Source organism: Xiphophorus maculatus, chromosome 22 (genome assembly GCF_002775205.1).
Source record: "Xiphophorus maculatus strain JP 163 A chromosome 22, X_maculatus-5.0-male, whole genome shotgun sequence".
NCBI lineage: Eukaryota > Metazoa > Chordata > Actinopteri > Cyprinodontiformes > Poeciliidae > Xiphophorus > Xiphophorus maculatus.
This window is the reverse complement of record NC_036464.1, coordinates 27,011,841-27,031,645: the sequence shown is the minus strand read 5'-3', so window position 1 is coordinate 27,031,645 and position 19,805 is coordinate 27,011,841. Positions and strand designations below refer to the sequence as shown.

The 19,805-nt window shown below is 44.8% G+C and overlaps 1 protein-coding gene across 3 annotated transcripts in view; it reads left to right on the top strand.

Annotated features, from left to right (window-relative positions):
- Positions 1-19,805, top strand: part of itsn1 (intersectin 1) — a 67,854-nt gene that overhangs the window by 871 nt on the left and 47,178 nt on the right. For all 3 annotated transcript variants that reach the window (XM_023328072.1, XM_023328071.1, XM_023328073.1), the window contains exon 2: positions 19,054-19,113. In XM_023328072.1, the coding sequence (XP_023183840.1) occupies positions 19,086-19,113 (28 nt within the window). In that variant the 5' untranslated portion in view covers positions 19,054-19,085. The remainder of the gene's footprint in view (positions 1-19,053; positions 19,114-19,805) is intronic.

The following is a 19,805-nucleotide window of genomic DNA, read 5'->3' as shown; positions in this document are numbered from 1 at the left end:
ACGCGGATGCTGACAGTTCTGTTGAAGGTTGGGGGGCAGGGTGACAGGGTCCCAATCAACTAGACTTGGGACAAAGAGTTTACAATGTGAAGCACTGCTTCACCACTGCATTGCTGTTGATATATATTTTTTAAAAATTCTAACTATTGCCACACAAAATTAGAAATGCACCGACTAGAACTTTGTAGCTCATTCCTCTTAGCTTTCAAAATACGCTCATACGCATCCTGCTATAAGCAGCCATCATTATTTATATTAAGAGTAGAGGCAATGTCACACCGCGTGTGTGAGGAGCAGTTGCTACAATGGTTACTACTGTTTTGCAAAATGAAGAAAAAAAAATTTCATTTCAAACGCTCTTCATCATCTTACTTTAACTACTATATGATGAGAATAGCTTTCAGACTACATTTATAACACACTTGGGACCTTTTCTTGAAATAAAGTAAAATGACATCAGATTTATATAGGACTTTTCAAGTGGATCTCAAATATACTTTACATTACTTTTAAAGCATCTTTATTATATGTAATGAAGCATGAGGAGTCTCTGGAGATATTCCCAGAATTTTTGAGAATGAACTCCCTTGTTAATATCAGATTAGTTCATAGATACTTATAAATACTGGAGGAAAATTAAATGGAATTGAAGTTTGTAACTCATATTATTCATTAATCCTTAAAGCATCTTTAAAAGTCTTAAATTAATGTATCTAATATTAATGCCTTAAAATGTCTTAAATTCACTGAAAAAAGAAGTTAGCCTTAAATATGTTATCCACAGGTCTTGAGGACTAGTTAAGCTCGTATATTTTATGAGGTTTTAATTTTTCTTGTGGGACTTTACTGCTACACAAATCTTTTAGTTGAACACAAATATATTCGCTGCGTTCTGTTACTCAAGGCGGTTGTATCTACTGCTAACTACCTGCTAATAGTTTGCTAGCTTTCTTACTCCGTTATGGGTAAGTGCAAATTTATCACCAGTTGGCTGGACGATGTTTGTCTTGACCATTGACTCACTTTGTTGGCAAATCCAATTAATTTATTTGTGGTTTTCTTTTGTACATTTCTGTTGTGATACACGTCTTAAATTTTGTCATGGTGATCTTACAATATTTTAATGTTGAGCTGGTGAAACATGCAGAAACTCTGTTATTGTCTTCACAATAACAGGTTTTCCAAAACTGCTGTGATCCATCCACTTTCAGATAAGTCACGTAGAGTGCACTTCATCCAAGGCAAATGAGCCCGTATAATTATGATTGAAAGCAGCTTTTGGTTATCATCTTGGCAGTGTTGCAATATTGATATAAACTATCTTCACATCGATAGCTGTTCTGCACCCTTATAAAGTGCAGAACAGTTACTAGAAGATAGAAGCCTTGATGAAGCAATCCAGATTGCTTTATTATGAATAAAAAAAAGAAAAGTTTTCATTCATGCAAACTTTCACAAATGCCTCTGAGTGTTTTAAACATGCCAAAGGCCGAGGTGGCACAGTGTAGCACAAAGCTAAAACTTATGTCAGCCAGTCAGATTTGTCCTAAACAGCTATCACTCCCAGTTAAGTATTAAACATAGCCCCACAGGTTTATTTGTGTGGACAGATGTATAAATTTAACTTGTTTTAAACAGCACATTTTAATATAAACTCAGGATTCTCCCCAGAACATTTGCTATGCCCAGTGGTAGGGGCTCTAGAGCAGTTATCCAGCAGTTCAGTTGTTTGATCCTAAGTGACTTTATTTACTGACGTTGTTGGTGTTTAGACCTGTAAAGGCAGGCATTGGTGCAGAGTTTTGGTCAATGAAAAAAAACACACCTCCCTATGTGTTCACATACTGACCATATTATGTTGCCACTGTGATTCATTTAAGTTATTTAAGAGACTCTTTAACATTGTTACTGCTGTAGAAAAATAATCTATAATAAATAAACAAAGTGTAGGCTGGTAACTCGCCAGGCTTATGATACACTGAGGGAAACCCTGAAACTAGACAATGTTGATATATCCAGTAAGTGCATTATTTGTTTCAAAAGTAATGCATGGGACCCTAAATCTCAATTTTCCATGGACACCTGTAAACACAAATACAGAGTTTTCTCTAATCTCCACTTTGGTCTGAGTTTTTATAAATAATAATTTTTGATTATATTAAACTGAGTTTTCATGTGGCTGGAATGCCAAATTACATAAAAAGGTATTTGTTTTCAAAGATATTCAGCTGTGTGTGAACTATGCCTGAGATGAAGCAGTTGTGCTTCTCTGTCATGGCTGCTGTCAGGTCATTAGCCTGATGTGTGTGTTTGTCCGTCGTCATTTGACGTCCAGTGTATTTCTATTCCTTATCTTAATCTGCACACTTTCTTTGGCTTTTATTTTGGTTGTTTCTGATCAAAAATGTCGTTTTGATGCCTGAGAAGGAGTCATGAAAAGTGCTTACAGTGCATGTCTGGATCACACACTTCCTCTCGTTTTTTTCTTTTTTGTCTGAAACAGTTACACCCTTAGTGCCATCATCAGCTTCCTGTGGAGCTGAGGATGGGTGATGAAGCAGGTCATGGGGTGAATTGAACCGCTTTGTGTCGTTGTCTCAGAGCAACGGAGTATTGAGTGTGAAAAACTGAATGCGGGTGATGCAGGTATTAATATACCAGCAGTGTTATAAATAAGCCATTTGTATAAGAAACAGTCAACAAATACATCCTGTGTAAGCTAATATACATCTTTTGTGATAATCATACATCGGCAATATTGGACCCAAATCGCTTGCTGTTTTTCCTGTCCATTCATTTTTCAGATTGTCACTCCTGCTTATTGGAGAGATGTTTTTAAGGAATTTCAGTTTAGTAGAGCAAGAAAACAATTGTTTTGTTCCTAACTTGTCTAAATTCATTACAAATGAAGAATAATTGAGGGGGAAGAATATAAACAGGGCGAGAGAAAGAACACTCGTCTTTTGTGTCCTGTTCTGACAACTGTGTGTACACAACAGACCTACTACGCAGTAACATCCTGTCAAGAAAACTGGCATAAGGGTGTGAGATCTTTCCGGGTGCATGCAGAAAAGGTGCATAGAGGCCTGAGAGAAAATAAGTAATCTTGTAGTTTGATTAAAAGCTAATTAAATTGAATATGAAGGAATAGTAAAATGAATACAAGTAATCACATAATAACCTTCTGAAATGTATTATCTGAAATGTGATCTGTAATGATTTCTGTAATAACTGTGGAAAGATTATGGTTGATGAATTATAATAAGTAAGAGAGGTGATTGATTGTTAACTAAGGATCAAACTTGTGATAATGTGAAGTTGTAATCATTTGAAATTAATTCAAACAGGTTTAACAACAGATTTAATGTGTTAATGAGTTATAATAAATAATAGTGGGTTATAGAAAAAGAGAGGAATACAGCACAGTCCTGAAACAGGAAATGTCGCAAGCAGTTCTGAACAGATGGTCAGAGCGCACAGGATGGTTGGAGTGTTGAGTTTGGCTGAAGCAACGGAGAAAGGGGAAGTACGGGACTTTCCACTATGGTCAGCAGAAATAGGTTGGGCAATGTGGGACTTTTTCATGAGAAAACAACAGATGTGAAGCAAGTCACGTAGACCAAACCTCCCCATACACACACATGGTGGAGAGATGTATAAAAAGGGGCTGCAAAGAGGAACCAGTTGTTCCCAGTCTGGCGGCGCAGAAGGAGAGACAACTCACAGAGGAGCAGATTAAGCTACGGACCGCACTTCAGAACCACGGGGAAGCTCGGACTTCACACCGCCAAGAAAAGACTGGGTCCCATCGCCCCATCTCTGGTTCCTTATTCGACCGTTGGTCTCGTCTCAACCCAGCAACTTCAAACTCTGCAACAAGACTTGGAGGAAGGACAAAGCTCCCTCAGGGATGAGGAACTGGGTTTTGCAAAAGGATTCGGACCCGTTCTGCTTTGTTTCTTTTCTAAAGAGGGTTTTTTCCACACAAGGCAAAGACCTCAACCAAGGATGCTAGAAATTCCTGTTGCCAAAGATCTACCATCGTCTGGGTATGAGTTGAATCTGCTCATTGAAATTCCATTTCAGAACTTGCGACTCTAGTCAGGGAAAAGAGGACAGGGTAGTATGATTGTACATGTAAATTTTATTACACTGTTTTTGAATTATTTACGATTGATTATTGATTTGTATGTCGCATATCCCTGCTTAAGCTTGCTTAATAAATTTATACTATAAAATTCTAAAGAGGTTGGTGGACATTGGAATTAATAGAGTCATTTAATCTTTGTCCAGTTCTTTTAACTAAGGTAAAACTAATGTACATGATTCCAGTAAACAGGAGGCTTCATAATTTCCTTTGGTGAGAGTAAATAATGACCCTGGGACTTACATCTAAGTCACTAAACACAATCTAGCCGGTTCCAAGTGCAAGTTATGATTTAGAAAGTGGGCTACCGTTAACAGAAGTGGTTATTGGAATTATGCAGCTGTGAGGGCTACTCAGCTGATTGTTTCTTAACTGTAAAGGGTCATAACTTCTGGATTGGAGGTAGTTAGAGCTAGACGAATCACTTTCGCCACCAGTTTAAATAGATTATCTCTTATAGAGCACTTTTAGGGTAATACCCAGGTCTCAGAGATTTTCCGGACCTGTTAGACAGAGAACTGGTCAGTAGGCAGCCCTGGGTAGTAGTGAGGAGAGGGCGGGGCTGACTATTGCAGGATAACCTTCATGGCGCCCAACGTGGGGCGGCGCACAACTGAGTAGGCGGGCCCCAAAGATACCAAGTCAGTGAAAACAGATGTGAGACTCTGAATAGCTCACTTGGAGTACTAACTCTTGGGGAAAAGAGTTAGTGGTGACTGATAAGGCCATCAGTCACAACCCTCGCAGTAACTGTATAGCATACAGGTGAGGGAAAGCTTCTACTGAGGATAGAATGACCAGATCCAGACAGTGAAGCCAGTAGCCAACACAGCCTGGACCCATCCCTACTCGAAAGCGCAAAGAGAGGCTTTGGGGGATAGGCGACTCGAAGACAAAGACAACTATGAGCGAAGAAGAAGGAGGGGAACTGGATCCCCTGCAAAAGCCAGCAATGGGACAAGGGGCAAGTGACATCAGCCGGGACTGGAGGAATCATCAATCCAGTCTTTCCAAATCCACGTTATTACAATTTCCTGTGAAGCTGATATTACTCGGTGATGGATTGAATTCCTGGACTGAGATAAACAAGAAGGCTTTCTTTGAATCTCACTACACCCTCGATAAGGAGGTGGCTCAGAGAATGATGAAGCACTTAGTGCGAACTCAGATATATTTTTGTACCCAGCTTGAGAGTGGCCACCGACTGGGGGTCGTCCAATGCCCGGTGCGGGTGGCTAAGAAAACAGAGATTAAAGAGTGGCTGGAATGGTTCGCTGATCTCCTTGAAAAATGGGAATTTGGCAAACTGCGAGTTATCTACAGCCCCTCTGAGAAGTATGACCGCGTAGTAAAAACAGCTACCTTGGCGGCGGGCATCGACGGAATCCTGGTGGACCCAAACGCCAAGGGGGTGAGCCAGTACAGAGACTACACTGAGGCCATGCGGAGACTTTCAACCTACAAAGAAGGCAAGGAAAAGGAGCAAGCCCTCGAAGAGGCAGGGTCGGAGGTGGCTGAGCCCCCGTCCCGACTCCCCAGCAGAGCCACGACACCGACTCGTCAGCAGAAGCAACCTCCGAGGGATCTGATAGACCTGACGGGCGGCAGCGACGACAACAACGGCGGTGACAGCAGCGACGACAACGACGGAGGTCCCTCAGCTCCACCGGGTCCATCGCGGAACGAGGACATCCCACCTGCACCAGCCAACGAGGAAAACCCCGAGGGACAGCTCGTCGGCAGTCTCACCGAGGAGCAGTGGGAGCAAGCGGTCAGGGATTGGTCCACTGAACGGGGTCGGGAGCTCGGGTTTCATCCCCGAGTCCACAGCACGGAGAAGAAGCATCCACTGCAACCTACGGAGACCCCAGCAGCCAGCAGTTCCGACGAGGACGAGGAGGAATCGGACGAGGAGCAGCGGGACCCCGGCCGCCCTAAGAAGAAGACTCAGAAATCGGACACCTGGAGGATGGCCCGAGAATTAGCCGAAATACCACCGGGGGCCAGCAACTTTAGACTGCAGACCGGCCTCCGGATTTATCAGGTTATTGGAAGAATATGGGATCTTGAGGGTGACGGACTGATTGTGTTCACCAATGACAGATACAAGATCCACAATCGAAAGTTCAGGCGCAGCCTTGAGGACCAAGCAGGGCAAAATTACGAAGCGGATTCAAAATTGCTAGAAGCCACCTGTAGCCCAAAAACAAGGGGAGAAGTAGTCTTGATGAACGGCTATAGTCTCCCTTATGGAGCTGTAATCCTAGTCCCGATTGACGTCTACCGAAAAGGAGAGAGTTTGGAGGAATATCGGAAGAAGATGTGGCATGGACTCGAGCGGGGCCTGGTGGCGGCCAGCAACGAAGGCATGAGAAGAGTGATAGTAAGTGTACAAGGACTGAGATCGCCGGATCTGCCAAGGGACACCGCCAGATCAATTGCGGAGAACGGAGTGGTGAATATAGCCAAGACCAACAGTCATTTCTTCGTGTTCAAAGAAGTGGTGGTGGTGATTGACCCCCGTTTGCATCGACTCCGCACTGAGCAAGGGGTGAAATTGGCAGCTGAGATGGAGGAGCAATGCCGCATTAGCCATCCATCACAAGAAATCAAGAAATATCCCTTGAAAATTCCCCAGAGTGAGGTTTTAAACACCACCCAGATAGGTAAAGCCAAAGCCGCGCAGCCACCCAGGATAAAGATAAAGGAGGCACCTGTTGAACCAGGGTTCTCCGCAGCAAGGTACGTTAAGGAGTTCTCGTTTGAAGAGAGCCGCAGTGAACTGAAAAAACCCAATGCGGGAAAAGTCAAGAATGAGCAGCCGACGGTCCCGGAAGAAGAAGGACCGATGAAACCAGCCAAGATTCGACCGCTGAACTCCCCCAGGAGAGAACCTCTTCGACAACAGCAGTATGAGGACATCAGTGACTCGGAGGACGAAGAGGAGCAACCGGAGATCGAACATCCTGGAGAAGAAGAAGAGGAGAGCGATCACGGCAGCGTCTTCTCCGACCCAAAGCAACTACCGGCCGAGCACAAGATACTCCGAACAGGACAGCACCGGGGTAAGAAGAAAGAAATAGAAACCTATGACATCGAAGGATCTTCTGAGAGACTGGCAAGAGACGTGACCTGGGGTCCCGTGCAGGCTAAGGACGGACGGCGTACGTATGTACCAGAGGTCGGCCAAACCGAGTACCAGATCCCGGCAGGATGGGCCAGCAGATTGGGAGATCGGGTGCAGCTCGAGGTGGAAGCGACAATCGGAGAATGGGCTAACATCCTGATGACACCATCCTGCTCCACTCTGACAGCACACTATTCCCTGACTACCAACTTCAGGAATGCATACATTGGAATTATGTATGATGTGATGCTGCGACGACTGAAGAAAGCTGCCTTCAAATACTCCAGGGAGGCTCGACAGAAGCTGGACGAAGTGTCGGCTGATGAAGAGGAACCTCAGGCGACGTCTTCGGAGCCAGGACCACAGATCCCGGTGAGACCACCAGGGGCGTTGGCTCAGCTACCTGCCGCTAATACGGGACAGGACGCTTACGCCGAGCTGAAGAATCTAAGGCTGGTGATTAGGAGTAAGAACGCAGACGAAAACAATGAGGAGTATCTAAAAGATGTTTGGCCAACTGTGTTGTCTACCACCAACCACGAGGGAGCCAAAAAGTTGTGGCTGACCAGCGTGACCTCGGACCCGATGGTTGGAACAGACTCAGCACAGAGCAACTATGAAAGGCTGGTGTTGGAGGACATGGATGATGAAGAGTCCCAGGTGAAGAGAGCTAGAGGACGACTGGACAAGGGAAGCCGGTTGGAACCGCTGTGGCATACACTTAAGCAGACCGTTTCCCCTGCGAGATATGTGAAAGTACTACGTGAGGTGACAAAAGGACGCAGAGGAGAGATCGTGTTCGTGAAGTTGCCAGTGAGAAGCACGACGGTCGCTCAGATGGATGTAGCGGTGCAGGGATTCGACCTGGAACAACAGTACTACGAGGACAAAAGGAAGAAGGAGGCTAGCCAACCGGCAAAGCCACCTGGAAGGGTTAACATCAGACAACCATCCAACTTCCAGGGTAGACCGTTCCAGCAAGGAGCACCGCCGTCCAACTTCCAGAGCAGACCGTTTCAACAAGGAGCACCGCCATCCAACTTCCGGAACCGGCCGTTCCAGCAGAAACCACCAGGACCACAAGGGAAACCGACCAACCCTCCGGCTTCATCAAACCAGCCAGGAAAAGGTCAGTTCCTGACAGATGAGGAGTATAGGAAATTGAGCCCAGAAGAGAGGACGGCCCTCCGTGAGTCCCGTAAAGCCGGGGCCGGAGGGTCGCCAAAGTAATGGCATCCAGGTCGCGGGTCATTTTGGAAAATGCCTACTGGGAGGGGGACGAAATCTATGCTAAAGTGGAAGGAGTGCCCTACCTAGTGGACACCGGAGCGGAGGTGTCGATGACCCGCAAAGACCTAAAAACAGCAGGACACCTGAAGGTTCAGTTTGCCAATGGGAAAATAGAAGAAATGCCATATGGGACCTGGAAAGGAGTAGTATGGGTGAAAGGTCCCTACAATCTCCTCACAGTAAAAGACTTAGACGAACTCAGTAAAAAGAAAAGCACACATCGCAGACTGGAGCGAAGACTGACAAGCCTGAAAGCAAGATTGGTGAAAGTCGGCCCGACCCAAGCAGGGTCAGAAAAGCAAGACTGGTACAAACCGGTCGACATACCAACGGTGACAGAACAGAAACTTGAAGAGAGTGACTTCTCCCCGGCTGGGAAAGAGAAGCTACGTGAAATCATCGCTACAGCACAGGTAGCACGGTTCAAAAATGATTGTGGAGATTTGGGCCCAAAGTTTGTTCATCACATCGAAGGTGGGGTTCATCCACCTGCTTGGCAAGGACGGGGATCCGGTAACACGGTCCATTATGCATCAATTTCACCTATGTGCCCAAGATCCTTGCCATGGACTTTTAATACAGTGTACCTTAGGGTACAGGGGATCGAGCTACGGATTAGGTGGGGTCCCCATTATCTTGAACCACTGCAAGGACTGTATTGTGAAGTTTCACTTAATGACATGATCATTTGGACCACATCACCAAGCATGGCGAAAACCATAATAAAGAGGGAAATAAATCCAGAATGTTATATATTTAATAACACCAGGCTTCCATTGAAATTGGAAATAGACAGGGTCTACCCCAATCCACCACACCAGAGGATTTTTACCCCGTCATCCTGGGGGTACCGCACCAGACTAACTCTGTATGGACAATCATTGTACACCTACGTCTCGGTACCTGCCCCAATAGGGTACAAACACGAATCCTGGCAAGACCAGGCGCTGAAAAATGGAACCGCCCCAGGCCCATTTCCTAGGCCAGACTACTGGAGGGTGTTCCACTGGAAGTGGGTGTGGAGGGGGTTGGAACCTGATTTACCCTACCCCTCTCCAATATTTACAGCCTTGCAGCAGAGAAGGGCCACCAGACGGGTTGGAAAGAACCCTGCCAGCCAGGGCCACCTCAAGGCTTTGAGGAAAATCTGTGCAACGCCCGACACATCGGATCCCAGAGAAGCACTAATCTGGCCAGGATGGATGCTATCGGCATGAGGCGCAAGCCTACAGACCCGAGTTGCCTGGATGTCACATCGGATTCAGACAGCTCTACTGACACTGACGACGACTCGGAAACCTCTAACGAACCTTTGCTACGGAAAACGACTACGATAACCGGAAAATCCCTATGCCTGAAAGGGCTGCTAACGCTTCTTGCCCTGCTGTTTGCTGCTGCTGTTCTTGCTACTATCTTCTACTTCATCGGAGTTGGACCATGGTATCTTACGCATACAAGAGTCACCTACGGACATTCTAAGTACGCTAACTTCAATTGTTGGAATACAAGCACCACGGCTATTTTTGTGCCATGGGACAACGAGACTTCTGTCCAGAACCGAACCAACCTATTCAGCAAAGACAACGGGAAAAAGTACGTGGAACGCCGAGCTTTCGGATTGAACGACTCCACCCTGGACGACCTTCTGAATCGTACCTGGGAAATCTACGCCTATGACTTCCTTGAGACTGGAGTGCTCTGTTGGATACGGGTTCTGCTACACAAAGAACGCCGCACCGTCAGATGCAATTGGATTCATCCGGACCGAGGCCTGCCCGAATGGCATTGCAACATGGCCTGTAGGTCGCTGCTACTGTTGCCAAACCAAGGGTACTGGGATACAGAAGTAGTATACCCAGCCCCACACAGATCCTCAGGCTGTCGAGCCTGGCTTCCACGAGGGGAGTTTTGGGGAGACATCCACCTGAACTGCAGAGAGGATGACATCATCCCAACAGCACCAACGGGCAACTGGACCTTTCGAAATGCCTCCCGAGGTAATCTTCCAGTCAATACAACGATGCTGCCTACATCAGCCAATTTGACCAACATGACGGCTTTCCTGATCAGACAAGGACCTAGACGGTTTATGTATGAAGATGAGCAAAAGCACTGTTATAGACACCACTTTAGTTGGTTAAATCCTTGCCTCTGGAATAAGTTTGTGCAATGTGCAGGACAGAATCATATAGTTACAGCCATAGAGGAATACTGGGCCGATTTGTGGCACTCTACACGCACAGTCCGCACAGAAGTTGAAACCTGGCTGAACAACTCATTCCCATGGACATACATAGCCAAAGACCAGACGTTCTTTATGGGAGACTTCCCGGAGGGAACGGTTCGCTCTCATACTGGTTTGGAGGAGCTACACATTGCCAATTTGCGTACACAACCCCTTCCAACTCCTGATGACCTTCTGAAAGCTCCTAAAACGGACTTTGCAAAAATTGACAAATGTGTCGCCAAAAGAATTTTTGAGAGCCTAAATGACACCTGTTGGAGGAAAACCCATTCGTCGCCACGTTGTGACCTCTGGCAAACTGGGAACGCTATTCACTCCACCTGGAGGTACAACTGCCCTGACCCTGACAAAGCACCTACTGCTAAGTGGGCTTTGCGGGCCTGGTATGAAGATTACTCTCGAAACTGGGACTACGAGTGGTGGGGACTCCAACAAGATGAGTTCGAAGCTTGGGTAACACCATGCCTCACGGAATCAACAAACTACTGGGTAAAGTACCAGTACATCGCCACGGTTTATTCGAAAGACCGCATGATTTGGCCTGGAGTTTTTTGGAGACCTGACAGTTATGTCAACCCGAGACCTTGGCGCATGACCTGTAGAAACACAACAAGACGGGTCCTCGAATGCACAATCAGTTTGGCCAGAAGACCCTGCCAGACCGTCCGAGGTTGGGAAAGCTACTGCAAGGAACATTATGCAGATGAGTATGACACTCACTCTTCTGAGGTTACTTGGCGGAAAATCAATGGCACATGGCGGAGGGCCATAGTGAGCGGACGGACATGCACCGACGCAATACTAGGATATCATCTCCAGAAGCGCAAGAGCATTCTTGGACTACCCGTTCCGTTCATTCCAAATCCCCTTATAGCCATCGCCGAAGGACATGCTTTTCGGAAAAGTCTGTGTGAAGGGAACATAGACTCAGGGTTTGACTGGGTAGGACCCAACCTGTTGTATTCCAATCTCACCTGCTCCACCACTATGGAGCATTGGCAGCAATGTGGAGAAGGCTCTAATAAACATGACTGTTTCTGGTATGAGACTATGGGAGCAACTTTGGTGGCCGTCGCCACCGAGGTTGTGGAAGAAATTGCTCATGTGGTGGAAGAGGGCCTCAACATTGTTGAACAGTGGCTGCTAGACGCTTTGAGCGTGCTATGGCCATATCTCTTAGGTCTCCTGGGCGTCGCCGTAGCAATACTCATCGGCAAAATCGTCTTGGAGGCGTGGCTGAAAGCACTTTGTCGCTGCAAAAAGAGGAACTACCAGCCCCTCCCCCCTAAGGAGGAGCCTACTTCTGCATAAGAGAGAGCTGCCGTGTGCCTGCGAGCCATTCAACCTTCACCGCAGCTGCCGACAAGACCTGAGCCAAAGAGACCATCATCTCACGTCATGGAAACCAACTCTTCGACCAACTCATCAAATCCCAACTCACTTTTTGCACCGATTCAAGTGAGTACCCTTGAGCACTTAGGGATTACCCTGGCCTGGGTAGTCTTCTGCCACACCGGTCCTTGGCCCAGGGGACATCCTATGAGGATCTTCGTCGCGCTACAAGGATATGCCAAGCTTATCCTCCGTCCAATCATTCTCCACAGATGGGGGTTGGCTTCGTCCCTCTTCGCTTGTTACCTGATGGGCCGTACTCGCATTAATTGGCGCAGGGGCGTTGTGGTCTGCCTGTGGCTCATCACCGATACCGCAGCCCTGATACTGGAATTGGTCCTGGGGGGCGCACAAGCTGCACGAACCGCCCCATTTAAGATTCTCACAGCTATTCTAGAAGGGCTTTTCGCAGTAACTATCCTCATCTACTTAGCGCGCCAGGCCTTGGCTATCAAGGGTCGAGGACGGCGAATTTGGATGCAAAAGTGGATAATTCTGGCTCTTTGGGCAACGGTTTGGGGGATCCTGGTGGTCCTCTACTGGCTTCATGAGACCTCGGACCTCGCCATTGTTGTATGGCTGATGACCTACGCGGCAATATTCCATGATTCAGCTCATGTCTATGATCGAGGTGAACCAGCACCAGATCATGACATTTCGGCTCCTGTGATTAATTCACCTTGGCTCGCAAAACAAGCCGGCACACGGGCTTAAACCAGCCTACTCTCTCAGCTTTCGCTTTCGCATTTTAGTCGTTGTAAGTAAATGTAGTTAATCAATAACCACTGATCATGAAGTTACCTGGGTTACTGTTTCTCCTCAGGCATCAACCTGCTGTGTGGGGTGTGGAGTCACTGCAGAATCTTATGGATTCATTTGGGTGGCATCGTCCGCCCGCTGGTGTCACAAATGCGTGAGCAGCCATTTTAATGATGTAACGGCAATCCTCTGCGCCACAGGGCTGGAGGATTTGCCCTACATAGCGGATTCCACATCTAGATCCCTGGAACGGGTGCACAAAATCGTGTGGACCTCTGCATTTGGCCTAGACGACGACGACTTCACAACATCTCCTTTGTATACGGGGCTACGGCTGCCCGTAATTCATAAGTTGTGGGAACACCAACTTACTCGGCAATGCCTCCCAACTTTGCATCTGTTGGACGGACGAATTGTGGCGGTGGGCGACTATCTTCCGCCTACACGTCCCGTGTCTCCGGATTTGTTTATCGACGTCGGATGCCAAGCCAGCAGTGCGACTAACGAGAGAGGTACCCAAACTGAGAACCTCAGTTCATCTCCCCAAGCATGCCAGACTGAGGACATCCTTTCCCCTTCATCTCCATCACCAAGTGATATGGATTTCCAGAATCTGCTGGCAGAGTTGGACGGCTACTGCAACAATCCATCAACGCTGCCAGACTTCGGCATGGACTTGCCTTCGCCTCTGCCGCCTCCGCTGGAACGTTCCACCCTTTCCGTCTCAGGTGACTCTACACTTGACAACGACTTGGGCGCAGAACTCTGGCTTTCTCCGCCATCCAATCTGTCGGAGTATGCGGTTGTGGATTCCTGGACTCCTTCATTGTCTCCGGTTACCTGCTATGAGCGGGACATCCTCACTATCACTTGTGATGATGGACTTGATCTCTTTTGACTTTGGACTCTGTGTTTTCTGCGAAGCACCGTCCGATCTCATGGAGGGGGTGTCAAGAAAACTGGCATAAGGGTGTGAGATCTTTCCGGGTGCATGCAGAAAAGGTGCATAGAGGCCTGAGAGAAAATAAGTAATCTTGTAGTTTGATTAAAAGCTAATTAAATTGAATATGAAGGAATAGTAAAATGAATACAAGTAATCACATAATAACCTTCTGAAATGTATTATCTGAAATGTGATCTGTAATGATTTCTGTAATAACTGTGGAAAGATTATGGTTGATGAATTATAATAAGTAAGAGAGGTGATTGATTGTTAACTAAGGATCAAACTTGTGATAATGTGAAGTTGTAATCATTTGAAATTAATTCAAACAGGTTTAACAACAGATTTAATGTGTTAATGAGTTATAATAAATAATAGTGGGTTATAGAAAAAGAGAGGAATACAGCACAGTCCTGAAACAGGAAATGTCGCAAGCAGTTCTGAACAGATGGTCAGAGCGCACAGGATGGTTGGAGTGTTGAGTTTGGCTGAAGCAACGGAGAAAGGGGAAGTACGGGACTTTCCACTATGGTCAGCAGAAATAGGTTGGGCAATGTGGGACTTTTTCATGAGAAAACAACAGATGTGAAGCAAGTCACGTAGACCAAACCTCCCCATACACACACATGGTGGAGAGATGTATAAAAAGGGGCTGCAAAGAGGAACCAGTTGTTCCCAGTCTGGCGGCGCAGAAGGAGAGACAACTCACAGAGGAGCAGATTAAGCTACGGACCGCACTTCAGAACCACGGGGAAGCTCGGACTTCACACCGCCAAGAAAAGACTGGGTCCCATCGCCCCATCTCTGGTTCCTTATTCGACCGTTGGTCTCGTCTCAACCCAGCAACTTCAAACTCTGCAACAAGACTTGGAGGAAGGACAAAGCTCCCTCAGGGATGAGGAACTGGGTTTTGCAAAAGGATTCGGACCCGTTCTGCTTTGTTTCTTTTCTAAAGAGGGTTTTTTCCACACAAGGCAAAGACCTCAACCAAGGATGCTAGAAATTCCTGTTGCCAAAGATCTACCATCGTCTGGGTATGAGTTGAATCTGCTCATTGAAATTCCATTTCAGAACTTGCGACTCTAGTCAGGGAAAAGAGGACAGGGTAGTATGATTGTACATGTAAATTTTATTACACTGTTTTTGAATTATTTACGATTGATTATTGATTTGTATGTCGCATATCCCTGCTTAAGCTTGCTTAATAAATTTATACTATAAAATTCTAAAGAGGTTGGTGGACATTGGAATTAATAGAGTCATTTAATCTTTGTCCAGTTCTTTTAACTAAGGTAAAACTAATGTACATGATTCCAGTAAACAGGAGGCTTCATAATTTCCTTTGGTGAGAGTAAATAATGACCCTGGGACTTACATCTAAGTCACTAAACACAATCTAGCCGGTTCCAAGTGCAAGTTATGATTTAGAAAGTGGGCTACCGTTAACAGAAGTGGTTATTGGAATTATGCAGCTGTGAGGGCTACTCAGCTGATTGTTTCTTAACTGTAAAGGGTCATAACTTCTGGATTGGAGGTAGTTAGAGCTAGACGAATCACTTTCGCCACCAGTTTAAATAGATTATCTCTTATAGAGCACTTTTAGGGTAATACCCAGGTCTCAGAGATTTTCCGGACCTGTTAGACAGAGAACTGGTCAGTAGGCAGCCCTGGGTAGTAGTGAGGAGAGGGCGGGGCTGACTATTGCAGGATAACCTTCAATCCCTTTGCTCTAATTATACAGACTAATCCCACAAATACAAGGCGCTCAGGGGAAACAGAGCATTAAGCCTTCTAGTACACTTGTGATACACCCACAAGAATGTTATGCATTTTTTGATGTTGGGACTAGGAATGCTAGTTATCAATTGGGTTAATGTAAAGTCGATTGATCTTGTCGATTATTTGATTAGCGGCCATTTTCTTAAAAACCAAATTTTGCAGCACATCGGCTGAATGAATACTATTGAGGTGGAACTTAAGAGCTTAAGTGTTTATATTTCTAAACAGAGCCACATAAAGTGCATTTTACATCCCAAACCAGACTCTGTTTGGACCATTTCTATTCCCCATTCCGGTGGTGCCACCATCTTTAATTCTGTATCAATCTTTGGCTGCGCTTAAGGATGACCAGCATCTCCCTCTTCTGGATGGCGACCAAACTACAACATTACATTGGTCTATTTCCAGACATAAAGTATGCCATATCATTTAAAAATAAAGAAAAATAAAATCCAATAAATCATCAAGTGAAAAAGACAAACACGTTCAAAGCAGACAAATCGTTATATTTCAGGGTTTCCCTCGTAAAACTTGCTAAGCCCGGTGGTTGGGGCCCCAAACACCTGGCAACTCTGCTGGATTCAGAGGGACAAACGGGAAGATTTAATTTATGTTGCTTTAGTAGCACTTCCATTTCATGTCTATTGAGCTTTAATAAGCGCCACAAACACTGTTTTGGTTGCCCAAGTTTTATGGGATAAGTTTTTTAGATCTCCACATGACTACGCACATTATCTCTGGCTGACTTTAAGTAGACAAAACATTTGATATGGCACAGTTTGATGCACCATGTCACAGCAAAAAATAAAATGAAATAAAAATAAAACTAGGGACTTTAAGGCGAGGGCAAAAGCTCTTCCATGGGCTGAACCACTGGTCCACTAATGCACAGTCTGACAGAGAACTCAAACTTTATCAGCACACACACAGTCAGTGTGTTGAGACCTAAACGCAGACCCCACACATAATGCTTTGTTCACAAAGATATATCATCCTCATTGCACACTCAACGCACACCTCTAAATGCAGAGCTATATTTGAAGTTCCCACATTTAGCTTTGCTAGCAGAGCAAAAGTGGTGACTTTTAAACTTGGCTCATACCTTGATAGATTCTCCAGAAAACGGTTCTCACAGGAGGTTGATATAAATATCCATAAAGGTGAGCCAATTTGAGTGAAAGGAGGCGTGCGCGATCTGTGCCAATGTAATCTTCAGAGATCAAGCAGAGGCGCCAGTGGTGTGATTGGTTCTCGTTCCCTGTTCAGCGCTTTTACAGGGAAAACCCTGTAAAGCTTAAGATATATCTTGTGTTAAAGTTGACAGGGCTCTTACTATCAAATTGTTTGACACATCAAAATGGCAAATAATTTTATACATGTAGTTCCTTAGCAGTACATTAAAAGAAAGTCTAAGCTGATGATATAATCAATTGGGACTCATTTTTCTCTGCAAGCTCTGTCAGATCAAATAGAAAACATCTACAAACAGCAATTTTTAAGCATTTCTACAAATGGGCTTTGAGTAGACCACGTCAGTGCATCAAAATACTTTGATGAAACTCATTTCATTGCTTCATCCTGCAGGAAGTTAAGACCCTATCCTTGTCTCAAGTCTCTCAGCCATCACCGTGTTTTTCTACTCCCTTATTTTGCATATAGAGTATGAACATAACTTTTTTTACTCTACTTTTGTCTTCTGAAAGTAATTTGCATAAATATCTCAGCATCTTTTCTGCTGAGTAATTTCCGTATCTTTCCGTTTTTCTACTGCTGCATAAGTAGAAATGATCGCTCATGCTTCTGTCAGGTATTGCGTAAAAGTTGACACAAAAGTCAAGTTGTTCCACAAGGAGCTCAGTTCTTTGGAAAGAGATTTGGCTCGACTTCTCACTAGATTTTGAAAACATTGTTGGTGAAAATTAACAAACTTGAGCACTACACAACTTTCTTAATGATGTTTGGTAAATAAAGGCTTTATGTGATTGGAGGATTACTCCTGTCTCCAGTTCTTCCCAGTAAGGCGGTGGCCTGTCATTGCTCAGCTGCTCAGTTGCTGAGAAAAAACAGGAGCCTATGTGTCTGTGTGAGGTGCTCTGTATCTCTCTGACCTAGTTCCTTTGGTTACTTTGTCCCGCCACTCGGATGATAATGGGGAGCATAAAGACACCCCGCTATTCACCCCCAAGAGGGCCAGAAGAAACGGTCACCTTCTCTCCCACCCCATAACATGCCATGTGAGTCCGGAAATGGCAATGGAATTGCTAGGATAAGGAGATATACCAATGTTATATGGGATAGCCTTCCAAGCGATTTGTGATATTGCGCACACTCATGTTGTCATGACAATTGTGCAATTCAAATTGCTCAGTTAGACACCATTAGAGGCAAACTGATAATGCTGTCATTAGCTAAGTGTTGTTTTCCTTGTAAAATGCAATAAAAGCCACGGCCTGTTGCAACGTTGCTGCTCTGCTTCGAGTGGAAGAAGGCAAGTCTGGAACTGATTAGCTGGTTAAACAGATGCACTGTAAGGGTTGAAGCATCGTTTTAGTTCAGTTCAGTAGTTTAGTTCTCTAGTCTTTGCTTTGTCCAACAGAAAGGCTCTAATGGAGGTATCCCTTGACCAGCAGTAGTAAACTTGTTCCTCATACCTTTCTGTCAGATGTAAATCATTCCGCATTTGTGAATGTGAAGCAGAGTAGTTTTGAGTGTGAGCATCTATGAGGCAGTGTGGCACAAAAAGAGGGTTTCTGCTCTGTCGACACACAAGCAAGAGCACTAAAGAGAAATTCCCAACTGAAGCAGAAAAAAGACATCCGAGTGGAAAATGAACTCTACACTGATGCTGAAAAAAAGATTTCTCCTGACTGAGTTTAAAAGCTGCATCAGCACCTCATTCTTTTTGGTACTTTTAACAGAATACTAACTAAGTTAGTAACTGCAGACGTGCAGATGTGAGCTGGAGGGAGTGTCTGACAGCCTAACCTCTCTCACGACAGAAAAGAAGACAGTAATTGATTTTTAGCCTTTACTGAGGTAGATCAGATCGGATAGGATCATATATGAAAACATAATTAAATGAGTTTAATAATAATAATGCTATTTACAACATTTATTCATGGAAATTTGTTGATTTTGATACATAGACTTATGCAAAAATCACAACTCCGGTCACCTCTCTGACATTTCAGTAGAGGGACTTTAAGCCATATCAAAGACATTACCACATTTTCCATAGTTTTGAAATTAGAATGTTTTAAAATCTCAATATACTTTGACCCCGTAAACTGCCCCTTGCCTTGTACTAATGAATTGTTGGAATTGCATTTAAATTTTTACATTTTTAAAAAAATGTTGTTTTGTTGTTCTAGGCGTTGTGTATTTGCTGAAGACTGAGTGAACCATGGCACAGTTCCCGACTGCTTTCACAGGTCAGTATGTGTGTAAATATGACCTGGGGCACTGTAAGGGGGTAAAAATGAGGACTGAATTTTCAAAAATATGTTGAGCAAGTAATAGACTTCGCCATACTTGTAGTATCATATTTCCTGATTTTGAAATATTTCCTGAACTTCTGCCAGGTTTAGTCTTTCACTTTAGCTCGGAGAGTCAGATTGGGACGAAATCAGAGAGAGCAGTATTTCTAAACCTCTGTGTTTGATATGTTTGACCATGAACAGAGTCGCTATTCATCTTTAAAACACATCTGAGTCGGCTTAGAGTAACAAAACCAGTGATGCTAAATCATATTAGCATTTGAAGAAATAGTTTGAATGTTTTGGATGTAGAATGTGAACACAAGTTAGTCATTTCCTTTTTTGTTTTTTAAAATTGACTCAACATGAATCTCTAAACATGTGGGTTAGAAATGAAAATTTATACAGGAAGTTGGGGTTTAAGGGAAGCATTTAAAGTGGCTGAATCCTGGTGTTAGACTAATGTAGCATCTAATTTAAATGGCTGATGTATGGAACATTAAGGCTAATAGTTAGGCTGTTCATTGAGGGGAAAACCTTCAACACCAGGTCAGTGTAACACTGCTTCTAGGTCTGGTCTTTATAGTGCATATCTGATTTTACTGAACAAGAACTGAAACTTCTGACTCACACATTTCTCACATTCC